Source organism: Taudactylus pleione, unplaced genomic scaffold (assembly GCF_031769625.1).
Source record: "Taudactylus pleione unplaced genomic scaffold, aTauple2 ptg000046l, whole genome shotgun sequence".
NCBI lineage: Eukaryota > Metazoa > Chordata > Amphibia > Anura > Myobatrachidae > Taudactylus > Taudactylus pleione.
This window is the reverse complement of record NW_028284448.1, coordinates 8468441-8484436: the sequence shown is the minus strand read 5'-3', so window position 1 is coordinate 8484436 and position 15996 is coordinate 8468441. Positions and strand designations below refer to the sequence as shown.

The window sequence follows — 15996 nt, the reverse complement described above, 5'->3', positions numbered from 1 at the left end:
TAATATGCTGGATTATTAACTACTGTACGTATCCCTGTAAGTTATACTTCTTTAGAAGTACCTGGTCCCTGGTAGTAATGCTAATGAGAACACTGGAGACCTACAGGTATATTAAAACAATATTATTTTTATTATGTAAAACATACAAAGTTTTAAATAACATGGGTGCACGGTCTGCGGTGCGGGCACCCCCTGGACCCGGGGGCCCGTGTGCACCACGCACACCTTGCACCCATTATACATACGCCCCTGGAGACCTACAGGTATATTAAAACAATATTATTTTTATACATATGGGTTAATATTACAATGATGATTAGTACAATAGAATATAGAGTTTGTAAGTCGGCTGCTAATGGTACTAAATAACAACAACGTGGGACATAAAACATATATATATATATATATATATATATATATATATATATATATACACACACATGTCCACAAGTCACAATTCCAACAGGGCGGGGTGGCAGGTGAGAGGTGTGCGCTTTGAGGGGTGCAGTGTGAGCGGGAGCAGTGTGGACTGTGATAGCTATAAATTGGGGCAGTGAGAGTGGGGGTAGTGTGGGCTGTGATTGTGGGCAGTGAGAGCTATAAATGGGGGCAGTAAGAGTGTGAACTGAGATTGGGTGGTATAACATGTATAAGGGGCACTACTGTGTAGCGTAATGTGTATAACGGGCTCTATGTGGCATAATGTGTATAAGGGGCTCTACTGTGCAGCGTAACATGTATAAGGGGTACTACTGTGAGGCGTAACATGTATAAAGGGGTTTGGGTAATACTTTGTGATGTAATGTGAACAGACATTCCTATGCGGCGTACTGTGAATAACGGACACTAATGTGCGGTGTAATGCGAACTGGTACTTTTGTGTGGCCACATCCCATCCCGGTGAGGCCACGCCCCCTTTATTTTTGTTGCATGCCTTCACAGCGCACTATTCCTGTTTAAAATATAGGAGGGAGGGGCACCAATGCTCTTTTTGGCACAGGACACCAAAATGCCTAGCTACGGCATTGGGTCAGAGTGTGTGCTAGGGGAAGTGTTAGGACTGAGACAACAGTGTTCAGTGAGGGGACAAGAAAGGAAAAGGGGGGGCAGTAAATACATGAGTTAGTATAGTAGTCTTAACAGTAAATTATTTTAAGACTGAATTATGGCACATTTTTTAAGATAATGTACAAAGTGTATGTAAATAAAGTGCCATAGTTAGGACACCAGAGTGAAAATGAAATAACTCTAGGAATCATTGATCCATATGTTGACAGCATTTTCATTAAACTGGCAGCAATAAAACTCCAATATATAAGTACGACAAGTAGTGTAGTAATCCGTATAAGCTAAATATTTCAGAAGTAGAACCTGCTTTCCACAACAGCAGAATTGCTTTACTTTTTGTACAAAGAACTGATGTAAAACCATCGGACTCCTCCTTACCTGCTGCCTCCAGGCCCTGCAGAATTGGGGAAATTTTCTCATTCCAGTAATTAGTCTCCCACTCCATCTCCGTTTCATTCGCTATTGGTTCAGCTTCTAAGTATCCAAAGGAAACAAAAAGTATGCAATACAGAAATATATGAGCACATAAAATCTATGTATTTGTGCCATAATTAATTTTGATACAAAATAGAATTTAGAATTGTATTCATAGCAATGGAATGAGATTTCCACTTCTGGAAAAAGGTAAGCTGGGTACAAGTGATTATTTTCATTTAAGCCTATATGTTTAACTATGTGATGTACCTTGTTTCACCCGGGTAGACCTTAGATATTCATCATTCCATTCCACCACTCCAGTAACACATCAATCCTTTGCTTCAATAGTAATGCATCACTGCTATTGTAAGACATTACCCTCCTTCACCTGTGTACTAACATATTCCACTCCCTCACCTCTGTAGAACACACTATCCTTGCTCATCTCTGAAGTAATACATTTCCCTCCCTCGCCTGTGTTGTAACACATTCAACATTCCCCTCCCTCACGTGTGTAAAAATAAAATCCCTCCCTCACACCTGTAGTAATACATTACCCTCACTTACACTTGTAGTGTCTTACTCCCCTCCCTCACCTCTGTAGTAACACATTCCCTTCCCTCACCTCTGTAGTAACACATTCCCTTCCCTCACCTCTGTAGAAACACATTATCCCAGCTCACTCCATTAGTAACACATTCCCCACCCTCGCACCGTAGTAATACATTTGACATTTCTCTCCCTCACCTGTGTAGTAACACATTCCTCTCCCTCACCTGTGTAGTAACACATTCCCTTCCCTCACCTGTGTATCAACACATTGCCCTACCTCATCTGTGTATCAACACATTGCCCTACCTCACCTCTATAGTAACACATTCCCCTCTCACTGCTGTTTAACACATTTTCCTCTCTCATCTCTGTAGTAACACATTCCGTTCCCCACTATTCAAATAGGGGAGCCACACCAACTGCCAGTGATGTTTGGCAGCACTTGGGATGACAGTTGGTGTTTGAATTCTGAACTGTGCTGCAGCCATGATGAGTCAGTCAGGCAGGACATTGCACAGGGGGAGGAAACATTTTATCCCTTTTCACCCCCTTAGAAATCAAATTTTGAAAAATCCCTTCTTATTGTGTACCTACAGTATGTCATGGAAGGAGTATACTCCACAATTTTCATGTTTCTAGGTCCAGGGGTTTGGACTGGGCGTTGATGAGTCAGTGGCAGCGATTCAATTCAATGCGATGCTGAATAGCTATTCAATTTAGCACATTGTTAAGTCGGAGAATGCAGGTTCTCGCGACTTAACCTGGGTGTTTAGCCGTGAGAACCAGCATTCTCCAACTAAATTGCCAGCCGTGAGGCTATTAGCGCAGCTCTGAGCTGGCAAACAGCTGCGCTGACGGCACTTTTGTGCACCCTCCTGAGAAGAAATCCTTTAGTTGCCCTAACAGCGCGGTCAAGTGAATATGTCCGGTAGCTCTCTCCTGGGGCTATTGAGCATTGTGTTGAATTGAATCGCTGCCAGTGAGTCAGTCAGGACATTTGATTTTATATATATATAAATTTAGCCTTTATATAATTAGCTTACTGGAATTTCTTACTGTATCTCTTTTACTGTATTTCAGAATATTGCTGTGGTTCTTTATATAATTTATGCACTTTGTTTTTCTAAATGACAACAATATAGTATCTGCTTTCCAAAAGCACGTTTGTCAAGGGCGACTAGCCAAAAACCCTACGGCAGGGGTATTCAACACGCGGCCCTGCAGCTGCTGTGGAATTACATATCCCAGCATGTCATGCCACAGTTTTGCTATTAGGGTATGCTAAACCTGGGGCAGGGCATGCTGGGATGTGTAGTTCCATAGCAGCTGGAGGGCCGCATGTTGAATAAACCTGCCGTACCGGGATATTTGATGGTAAGCAAGGGACCTGATAGTGACCTGTAGCCCAAAAGATGGATTTTTGGGCCTCATTCATCATGATTCGCAAGTCTGTAATTGCATGCAACCACTTGCTGCAAAAATATGCGAATGCAGCACTATACCAAGACGCCCACCACTGTATAAAGCCGGCCATTTCCTATTACATACATCCGCAAGTCAGAGAAAACATCGAGTAACATCGGACCCATACACACAGTTGTGGTTGAGCTGACCCTGACTCACAAACTGCAAAACTTTGTGACGCCATCTAGAACTCTGGATGCATATGCCATCACAGGGGCTTAATTATGCACGCACCTGTAACGCGTTTGCGCTCCGTTGACCACCCCCTTCTCCACCCCCAAACGGTGCTTCCTGTCAATCACTCTGAGATGGATCTGCATATCCGCTGCGTTTGTATTCGCGATCGCGATGTGCTGCGGTGCATATGCATGCGCAGAATGCAAGAATCAACTGTGTGTGTGTGTCCGCAGACGATCCATGATGAATGAGGCCCTTTGTTTTTAAAAAATGTTTAAGTTTGTTAATTATTTATTTATTATTGATTTATTGTTCACTCCCCAGTCTAGTGTCATGACAGGCACTTTGGTAATACATACAAAGGGGTATATTTACTAAAGTGCAGGTTTTTAGAAGTGGAGATGTTGCCCATAGCAACAAATCAAATTCTAGCTATTATATTCTATAAGATGCTAGATAAATGTTAAGTAGCATCTGATTGGTTGATATGGGCAACATCTTCACTTCTAAAAACCCGCACTTTAGTAAATATACACCAAAGACTCTCACAAGTTTGAACCTCATAGTTCACCATATGAGGAATCACGTTCCTCACTGCATTCCAGATCCCCTACACATCTGCACATCTGGGCCACCGAAGCAAATGTGGACCGTAGTACAGGATCCCTGCACACTGTCAATGTAAAGATGCATACACAACTTACCGTTTTTTTACACAATCCGGCCGATTCCAACGCATTGGAACAACAGATCGTGTAAAAAATGCCCAAATCGTAAGTCCTCACTCATGATCACGACGCGGTGTGCGTCCCCGCTGGTCGTACATCGCATCATCAGATCTGCCGTGCTGTAGGGCAGATCTGGCAATCTGGGACACAATGCACTGGAAAATAGTCACGAATGCAGGATAGATCATTTGAAGATGGACCAAATCGTGTGCAGAGCTGCCGGAGAGGAGTTTCAAGGGAAACTGTACATGATGTCAGATCGTGTGCAGAACGGTAAGTGTGTAGGCACCTTTAGTAACAGTAAACTTTTAACTAATTTAACAAATCCTTTTAATTTTAATTGTATATTTTTGAAAGTTTAATACAAATAATAAACATATACTTATTTTTAACCCTGCTGTAGTATTTTACAGAATTTTTTTTTTTTTTTAGTATCTCTAAACTGAGTAGACACAGAGTAGATACTCACATCATGACCCGAGACCCAGTCAGTGCCCCTTCTACCTAATAAAAATCTCAAGCTCCCTGACTTTTCCCAGACTCTAGGAGCAACAATCCTAAACTCACTAGCTGAGTAGACACTCACACCACACATAATGATCAGAGACCCAGTCAATGCCCCTTCTACCTAATAAAAATCTCAAGCTCCCTGACTTTTCCCGGACTCTAGGAGCAACAATCCCAAACTCACTAGCTGAGTAGACACTCACACCACACATAATGATCGGAGACCCAGTCAATGCCCCTTCTACCTAATAAAAATCTCAAGCTCCCTGACTTTCCCAGACTCTAGGAACAACAATCCCAAACTCACTAGCGATTCAAATCTTTTCAATCCTGATCTTTCTGGTAGTGTCAGGGAGTCAGGAACGGTAGTGGAGAGATTGGCAGTGCCAATGAGTCAGAGTTTGGGGTTCGGCCGGGTCCAATAACTTAATATTTATCTATAGATAATACCCGTACATACGCCCTCAACATCACTAGTCACACCTCTGTGGTATTGGTCACACCCCCTGCAGCAGCACACTGTCAGCTTTGCATAGATTTCAACTCCAGACCCATATGAACCTTAATCTGGCACTGCCATCTCCTGAGCCCCAACTTTTCAATTCTCACCAGAGTGCTGCTGTAGGACATCTGAGCCCCAACTTTTCAATTCTCACCAGCATGCTGCTGTAGGACATCTGAGCCCAGAGCTGATCTAAACTACAGCCATCACCAGCTGCAGCCTGCATGCATTCTGATGTCACAATCAGCTCACAGTCCTATAAAAAGGATGCCCAGCTACTGGCAGCCATTTTGTCCTACATTGATAGTCTCTGAGCAGTTCCTGCTTTATTTAAGCGACTTTCAATAACAACTGCTGATATGGATTTTGAATTACATCTACCAATAAGTTCCAGAATAGTAACATCTTCAGAAAAATAATAACATCTTCAGGTCAGGACTATTTCATCTTCAGGTCAGGACTATTTAACAAATTTTGCCCTGTCACCCTTATCCATTCAGACACCTCCCTCCATTTTATCTGCAGTTTTTAATTTAGAAACAATGGATAAAACTAATTATTCATCTGATATGACGTTGCGTGATTTAATATGACACACTAGTCCAATCCTTCGAGGATCCAGACCAGACTGTTGACTCAATCCTACTGGAGACCTGGACCCAGATTCAACACCCAATATATGCCTTCTTACCCGTCCAATTTTGCAGCAGATCAGAGATCTACATCTGCTGAAACAAACCACTGAAAGAATTGTGTCAGCGTACATACTCTTCCAATTTTTGCTAGACCAGCTGCCACTCACAGACAAGGACGTAGTTACAGTAGGTGCAATGAACGGAGCTGCTACGAGGCCCTCTGGGGCCCAGCCCTTTCCCTGCATTTCCTAAGCTCTGGCTTTTCTACTCTCACCAATGTGCTGCAGCCAGACATCTGATCTAAGCTACAGCCATCTCTAGCTGCTGCCTGAATGCATTGTGATGTCACAATACAGGTCACATCCCTATATAAAGGATTAACAGCTACTGGCAGCCATTTTGTGCTGACATTTTTCCTACATTGATACTCTGAGTAGTTTCTGCTTTATTTAAACGACTTAAGATAAAGACTACCAATATGAATTTTGGTTTACCTCTTCCAATAAGGTCCTGAACAGCAACATCTTCAAATCTGAATAACATCGTCAGGTAAGGACTATATAACAAATTTTGGCCTGTCACCATTATGCCTTCAGACACCTCCCACTATTTTATATGCAGTTTTCGATTTAGAAGCAATGGATAAAAGCTAATTATTCGCCTGATATGACATAGACCTGGATGCAGATTCAACAAGCAAAATATACATCCACACCTGTCCAATTTTGCTGCAGATCTCAGATCTGCATCTTCTGAAATGAACCAATGAAGGGATTGTGTCAGTGTACATACTCTTTCAATCTTTGGCAGACCTGCTGCCACTCACAGGCAAGTGCGTAGCTACAGTAGATGCAGAGAATGGGGCTGCTATGAGGCCCAGGCAGCCTGTGGGGCCGACCCTCCCTCTGCACCCAAGGCCGGAATAAACAATGGGGAGGTGGAATTGCAACTCCAGGCCCTCTATTGAAAATAGGCCCAGATGAGATCAGTGGTTTATGTAAGGTGGGCAAAGGGGCAGAGAACAATACGCAAAACACAGGGAGGGAGAGGACATTACAAAATCTTGATGGGTGAAGACAATACCTAGACTTTAGGTCAGAGGCGTAACTAGGGTTTTTGCCGCCTAGGGCAAATTAAAATGTGCCCCCCCACGCCTCCAGAAAAGGGGGGGCTGACCAGGGAGGAGGCTCGTACTCGTATCATATCCCCAATTCATCACTCTTGGGGGCGTGCCCAGCACTATATCTATATATGTATAGTAAAGGTTATATTATGAGTTTACATATGTTAGTTATAATACCCCATGATACACATAAAATACATTGAAAAGGGCTGTTCCACGTAAAATACATTGAAAAAGACAGATCCATGTTAAATTATATCTACTGTAATATAATGTCCCCAATTTACATGCCACACAATAGTGCCCCCAATTCACATTACACAGTAGTAGTGCCCTTATACATACCCACACATCAGTGGTGCCCATATACACATCAGTGGTGCCCTTATACACAGCCACACATCAGTGGTGCCCATATACACAGCCACACAGCAGTGCTGCCCTTATACAAAGCCTCACAGCAGTGGTGCCCTTATACACAGCCATACATCAGTGGTGCCCTTATACACAGCCACACATCAGTGGTGCCCATATACACAGCCACACATCAGTGGTGCCCATATACACAGCCACACAGCAGTGGTGCCCTTATACAAAGCCTCACAGCAGAGGTGCCCTTATATACAGCCACACAGCAATGAATACCTTACAGAATGCAGCCACTGATGTGGATGTGATGAGAGCGGCGGGTAAGGGGAAGTGACCATTAGGGCTGGCACGCAAGGGACATGCAGGACAGCTCCTCTCCTAGTTTTCGCGCCTGGAAGCAACAGCAGGTCAGCAGGATGAATGCTTAAGAGAGGAGGAGCCGGGGGTGACATACGGGGAGGGACCCCCTCCTCTCCTCTAGCCAGACACAATGAGACCATGATGCTGCGAAGGACTAAGCTACTGTGCCAGAAATCACTCTGGGACCTGGGTGCTATTGACTGGCTGAGTTGCTCAGCAGTGCACGGCCACACAGCACAGACAGCATTGGTGATATGGCTGACTGTGCGCAGCTGTATCACATATTTTACTTCCTTTACTATTGTTTGGTCTTACAGGCAGGGCCGCATTAAGGCTTTGGGGTGCCCGGGGCGCTTAAAACAGGGGAGCCCTAGAGGTTAAAATTAAAAGCAAAGTGATGTCGCTTTTTTCCTGTCTCTTTGTAAGAATTGTCTCAACAACACACCACACAGGACTGTTATGACCCTAATTATTTTTGTAAGTGAATCTAGATTTTGTGCTCCATCTATTATGCATGCAGTGCACTCATACATTAGCATGTGAAGCCATGCGTCATGTGGGCAATTTATGGGTACTATCAGGGCCGTAGCTAGGGTAGTGCGGACGGTGCCATCGCACAGGGCACCACAGGTCAGGGGGCGCTATTTGGGCCTGTCAAATGTCTGTTTATTATCATTCTCACTTGTAGCTTCCTCTTATTTCATCCCCAGCATCCCCTATCTCTTCCCTGGCCCTTCCCCATGAGGCCATTCCCCTTTTTTGGGTGCACTATGTCCCTATGAAAAATGAGGGGGGCACCAATGCTCTTTCTGGCACAGGGCACCAAAAAGTCTAGTTATGGCTCTGGGTACTATGGTACATGTACCGCATACAGCTTAATGATAATACTAGGCATATTTTATTTAGCTTTTTGCTGGGACAGACCATGTGAAAAGAACCATATAAATATGGCGGTATCAGAAATGTGATATGCAACTAAAAATGCTGAAATTATCTACAGACTGTTGCATATTTTACATCTTAAATTTAAACAGAATGCACCAGTGTAATGAACAAATATGAGCGCACATACAAACAGAGCCCAGGCAGGGGTATAAGGTGAGGAAGGAAAGGGAAGAACAAAAAGAAACATCTTCAAAAAAAGAATAACATCTTCAGATCAGGACTATATAACAAATTTTGGCCTGTCACCTTTACCCCTTCAGACACCTCCCTTCATTTTATCTGCAGTTTTTAATTTAGAAACAATGGATAAAGCTAATTATTCATCTGATATGATGCTGTATGACTAATTATGGGTACACACTTATCCAATCCTGCGGGGATCCAAATCCAGACCAGATTGTTGTCACACTCCTACTTGGAGACCTGGACACTGATTAAACACCCAATATATGCCACAACCCTTGACCAATTTTTCAGCAGATCTCAGATCTGCATCTGCTGATACAAACTATTGAAAGGATTGTGTCAGCATACATACTCTTCCAAGCTTTTGCAGACCAGCTACCACTCACAGGCAAGGGTGTAGCTACAGTAGGTGCAGAGAATGATGCTGCTACGGGGCCCAGGCTGCCTCTGGAGCTTAGCCCTCTCCCTGCACCAAGTTACACTGCCATCTCCTGAGAGACAACTTTTCTATTCTCACCAGAGTGCTGCTTTAGGAAATCTGGGCCCAGAGTTGATCTAAGCTACAGCCATCTCTATCTGCTGCCTGAATGCATTGTGATGTCACAATGCAGGTCACAGCCCTATATAAAGGAAGCCAAGCTACTGGCAGCCATTTTGTAGTGACATCTTGTCCTACACTGATACTCTCGGAGTAGTTCCTGCTTTATTTAAGTGAATTTCACAAACAACTACTGATATGGACTTTGGATTACATCTTCCAATAAATTCCTAAATAGCAACATATTCAGAAAAAGAAAATGAACAACATCTTCAGGTAAGGACTATGTAACAAATGTTGGCCTGCCACCCTTACCCCTTTCAGACCTTTCTCCATTATATCTGCAGTTTTTCCAATAACCTAGTATATATCTATATATAATACTTGTATATACACCCTCAACATGACTAGTCACACCCCCTGCGGCAGCACACTGTAGGCCTTGCATAAATTTCAGCTCTAGGCCCATATGGACCTTAATCTGTCACTGCCAACAGGCCTGAGTACTTAGTACCACCCACCCCTTTCTCCACCCCTGATATCAACTACCAAAGTAGGTTTGAAAGGACACTGGGGGAAAGCCATGTTAAATATCTTCTGGCATTTAGTGGGCACCAAGAACCAACTGTAGTGTTAAGAGTGAAGATATTCGTTTACCAATTGTGGCCCACGTGTCTTCATCTGGGCTGCCCAGATCTGTCTCCACGTATTCTCATACCTAGGAATGAGAAACTGCTTTGCAGTCAGTACCATACTCTAAAAAGGGAGGAAATCATACCTTGTTTAAAGGGACTATGGCCCTCATTCAGAGCCACTCGCTAGCGGCAGTACGCTCGTTCCGAGCGATGTTCGCACATCTGCGCATGCGTACGGTTTTTAGTACGCATGCGCGAACCAGTCAGTGCGGCCGAAAATCGTTGGTACGCAATATAGCGAGGGCCTGCTATTTTGAGTGACAGAATGAGGCGTATGTGGGTGGTAACAGGGGAAGGTGCTTGAAAACGGGGAGTGGAGATCCGAACGCAGGCGTGCTTAAAGGTCAAAACGGGCGTTTTAAGGGAGTGCATATTTAATACAGCAGCGTCATTGACCACGTCACTTGGTTTTTTTTAACTCAGAACTGCTCGCAAAATAGCGGTTGAAAACACCAACCACAAGAATAGCGAGCAGTTCATACGCTGTACGATGTACTCGATTAATCTAATAAATAGTGGACATGACGTATGGTGCGTGCGGCCAGGGGGCGTTTTTATCAAAAAAACGAGCGTATGTTTTGCTCGCTCGTTCAGACTTAGAGGTGGGAACAGACTGCAATTTGCGAACGGATCATTTGAATAGCCACCCCTTGTTTTTGAACGAACGACCACAAATAGCGAACGGCTCTGAATCAGGCCCTATGATAGCAATGGGATTTGAGTTGTGAGGAAATATAATGCCTAATTTGTACATTCTTAAAAAGGACACCCACAGCTCAAACCACCTCTGCAGTAAATCCAATGAAGAGCATTCCCCTACTCTAATCTCATACTTTGACAACTTTAGAAGACCAGTGGAAGAAGCAAGCAACAAATTTAGAGTTGCCCCAAAGTGGGATCTGAGGTGATATTAAACTGGGATTTGCAGTGATCCCGTATATGGCAGAAGAAACTAACTGAAGGATGTGAAAGTGCTAAAGGTGGTATGACAAAAAATGACCTGGGTCTCTGCATGAGAAAAAGTAACAAAATTGATATGTAAGAAACATTAATTAAACATTATATACACAAGAGAAACCACCAGCTTTTATAGCTGCTGCAAAGTTGTGTTATCATGACTGGTTTGGAGCCCTAGAATGATGAGTAATGTTTGTTACAAATTTATGACAGCAAAGTCATTGGCATGACAGAACATCAATGATTTTATGACATCTCCTGGAGAATTACAATGCTATAAGATGTAAGGCATCATCAATTAACAAAATAAGTTTGCTCTTTGGTTTGTCCACTCATTTTAATGTGGGGCTGTATGTTTGTAGTAATTAATTATACGGTCAGTATTCAATGTTTTAAAAAAGACGTACAGTACAATGCAAACATTTTATATAAATCTTTTTTAAGAAGCAAGTGATCGCTATGCTTTTTTTTCTATTTCCCCATGAATAACATAACATTGAGTGGTTTTGCATCTATATTTTGGGTTTCAGATAATGAACAGGAAACTTGACAAAACAACTGAGCTAAGATGACTGCAGAGTTATTGTGGTCTTGGTGGTGTACTAACAAACTCACACTTCTTTCTGCTGGTCACAAAATAACTACCCAGTCCTCAGTGATTGGCTACTGTTTTCAGCCTCAAAGCTTATGAGCCTTAGCAACACTGCAGCAACGTGAAGCCTCTCCCACAAATATGAAGACATATATTTTGTTTGGTTTTTACCTCACAGTACTGGCCGCTGAAAAAGAAGTAAATCAACAAGAAAATCTACTAAAGTCCTGCTGAGACATAGTTATATTATATACCTGGCAGAAGAATGTGAAGAAAGGAGATAAATATTATAAACCCCATTAGAACAGTTTGATATCAACATTTAGTTTAAAATCTGTAGAGCCTAAGTAAAAACATTTCTCTTATTGTAAAGTAAAAATATAGATAAAAATACACCCATCAGCCATAGTATTATAACGTATGACAGGTGAAGTGATGGGCAAGCGTAAGGGTCTGAGCAACTTTAACAAGCGCCATGTGATGGCTAAAAGACTGGGTCAGATTACCTCTAAAACGGCAGGTCTTGTGGGGTGTCCCCGGTATGCAGTGGTTAGTACCTACTAACAGTGGTCCCAGAAAGAACAAACCATGAACCGACGACAGAGTCATGGGGGTCCAAGTCTCATGGATGCATGTGGGGAGCAAAGTCCATGTGGTCCCCATCCCACAGAAGAGATACTGTAGCACAAGTTGAAGAAATGCTGGCTATGATAGTAAGGTGTCAGAACACACAGTGCACTGCAGCTTGCTGCATAGCTGCACACCGGTAAGAGCGCCCATGCTGCCCTTGTCCACCGCCGAAAACGCCTACACTGGGCAAAACTAGAACATTGAGCAATCATGTAGATGGTTGGTGACAGTGATGGTACCAGGATGCACTATGGAGAAGGTAAGCCGGCAGAGACAATGTTCTGCTGGGAAACCTTGGGTCTTGGCATTTATGTGAATGTTAATTTGACACGTACCACCTACCTAAACATTGTTGCAGAGCAAGTACATTACTTCATGGCAACAGTATTCCCTGATGGCAGTGGCCTCTGTCAGCAGGATAATGCACCCCCGCCAAACTGCAAACATTGTTCAGGAATGGTTTGATGAACATGACAAAGAGTTCAAGGTGTTGACTTGGTCTCCACATTCCCCATATCTCATTCCACTCAAGCATCTCTGGGATGTGCTGGAAAAACTAATCAGAGCCAGGGCGGCCCCTCCTTACAACTTACATGACTTAAAGGATCTACTGCTAACGTTTTGGTGCCAGTTACCACAGGACATCTTCAGAGGTCTTGTGGAGTCTATTTCCTCGATAGGTTAGAGCTGTTTTCGGGGTACAAGGGGAACCCACGCTATATTAGACAGGTGGTTTTAATTTTATGGCTGAAAAGTGTATGTATAGAAATAAATGATGAAAAAGCATTATGTGCTTTGAAACCAGCTGTTTGATACTGTATATGGAGTGCCATTTTCTCGGAGTATGGTGTGTGTGTAGCTTGCTCCATGTACATACCAAAATGAAGAGACGGCACTCCGGGTCTTGCAAAGCATATTAGTGTATATTAATACATCAAGAGGTTTCATTGTTTTGGTGCAATACCACACGGTCCCCAGAACAATGTAACAGAGCAAAACAATAAAAAATAATAAACCTACAGCTGTAAGTTCATTATTTTTTGTTTCAGTCTGTTACATTGTCCTATATATAGATAGATGCTAGCGTTTGCCTACAGCTTCGCTCTCGTGGATGTTATAGCTCAGCAGAACTAGTTTTACAAAGACAGTAGTGGAATCTAATATTGTGATGCATATTGTATACTGTAGACATTGATCACAAAATGTCAACAATATTTGCAGTTTTTCCTTCAGGGATTAACATAAAAAGATGCTTGGGGCTACTAATTCGTGAGCAAGCCACTAAACCTACAGTAACACTGAAAGGTTGCAAGTAACATGAGCAGCGACTCTATGATATTTAAGGGTAAATTTACTAAAGTTAGAGTTTTTAGAAGTGAGTTTTAAAAGTGATGTTGCCCACAGCAACCAACCAGCTTCTACTTAACATTTAACTAGCACCTTTTAGAAGATAATAGCTAGAATCTGATTGGTTGCTATGGGCAACATCACTTTTAAAACTCACTTCTAAAAACTCTCACTTTAGTAAATTTACCCCTTAGTATTTGTCTTAGTGCACCATCTACTGGATTGACATGTATATTGCAATGTCATGAGTCAAGATAAGCTACCTGATTAGTGCTTAATATATAGTTGCATTTTCCTGCAAAATAAATCTTGAGATATATATATCTATGTATTTATATATGCATACATATATAACTGTTTGCATTCGGAGTGTGCAATATATGTATATATGTATTTCAACTTAGACACATTATAATAGGATCAGGTTCCAGAAGATGAGAGGGGGGAGGACAGACATAAGAAACTTCTCCAGTTAAAAGTAAAATGGATCTATATGTTAGTTACACTCAAACCACGTGGCCTTAATGACTAACTTAATTGGAATGTCTTTATGTAGATGTGCAGTATAGTAAAACTTTGTTCTGTGTTATGATACATGCTTATTTAGCAAGATTAGGGATATATATTAATCCAATATGACAGCATTTATGATATGATTCTTCTATACTTATCTTAGTAATTGTTGAATATACGCTTTGGATAATCTTAAGCAATTTCTCTCTTTAGATAGTGATCCTAAATAGGATGATATTTATTACAAATCTGCTGTTTTGTGACAATGTAACTTATTTAATTGATTCATGCTTTAGATTTTAATGGTGATGGGCATATCACTACTTGTTGACGCTACGTGGCCATGGGTACGGTGAGAGTGCTGCTAGGCGGGCGGGGCAGGTTTTTCAGCCAGAAGTCCAACAGTCACGACCGGAGATACCAGGAGCCGAATAGCGTCTTGTTCACAGGGTGTCCATTAAAAGGTAAGCTTGTTTGTTTTTCATTTTGTATTGACTGCCTGAGGACGAGGAATAAACCTCGAAACGCTGCAGGAGCTGCAGACCAAGAGTCTTTATTTATAACTCCTTGTAAAGTCCACTGAGTGCCGCACTATTGCTATATATATTTGTTTGGAAACGAGCACCTTGGCAATTATACATCTTCTTTGGAGAGTGCCGGCTACAGGCTCTGGACTCCTCTCACTGCTCAAAGCAAAAGCTCCTCTTCGGAGCATAGTGCTGAAAATAATTTAGACTCTTCCCAAGAGCAGTGCATGGGGCCCCTCCCTGTGGAGCGCCACCCACAGCCCCTGACATCCGATTGTGATGATCCTTAACCTAAAACCTGTCTGGGAAAAGTACCTACACAATGGTGAAAACCACATCACAATCGGTTCAGTGGTTGTAGAGTTTATCGCAATTAGAAAAACAAACAAACATTCTCATTTATAAGATGTATACCAGACGTATGTATGTATACACACACATTTTATATATATATATATATATATATATATATATATATACACGCACGTATATATTGGGGAACACACACACACATATATATAGATGGATGCGAGAGAGAGAGAGAGAGAGAGAGAGAGAGAGAGAGAGAGAGAGAGAGAGAGAGAGAGAGGTAAATTTACATATACATACACAGTTCAAGATAGAGAGGATCCATTATGATCTGAGGTGGCATGAGAATATAAGATTTGGCCCTTCACAGTCCTCAGACTTGAATATTATTGAGTTCTGAAACATGCCTTGCATTCAAGAAGGCCTAAGAGCATGGCTAGATCAAATGATGGAAATCATTATATCTGCCAAGGAATATGTCAGTAAGTACCGTCTGACAGGTAAAAAAGCATTTGAACATCTCATTTAAGGTTTTGAACTGAGAAAGTAATGTTTCATTTGTAACCTGTAGAACTAGGTTAACTTCGTATGCCTTTCCTTGTTACTGCTTCTGGTTTGTTGCGTTTCTTTGATGGAATATTTTCCATCAAATAAATAAATGTATTCTGCTAAATAGAAGACAAAGGGGGTCATTCAGACCCACTCGCGAGCGGCAGTACGCTCGCAAGTGGGTCGATGTTCCCCACTGCGCATGCACACGACGGAGGGAGCTCCGTCGTGCGCATGCGCGAAACCCGACGAGCGAAGGACTTTCCTTCGCTCGGAGTGTCTCATCAAAGGGGGCGTGCTGTCGAT

General features: G+C 42.4%; 1 protein-coding gene across 1 annotated transcript in view; it reads right to left on the bottom strand.

Annotated features, from left to right (window-relative positions):
* ARMC2 (armadillo repeat containing 2) overlaps positions 1-15996 on the bottom strand; it is a 91801-nt gene that overhangs the window by 52430 nt on the left and 23375 nt on the right. The window contains exon 7 of the mRNA XM_088460407.1: positions 1447-1542. Coding sequence (XP_088316533.1) covers positions 1447-1542 — 96 coding nt within the window. The remainder of the gene's footprint in view (positions 1-1446; positions 1543-15996) is intronic.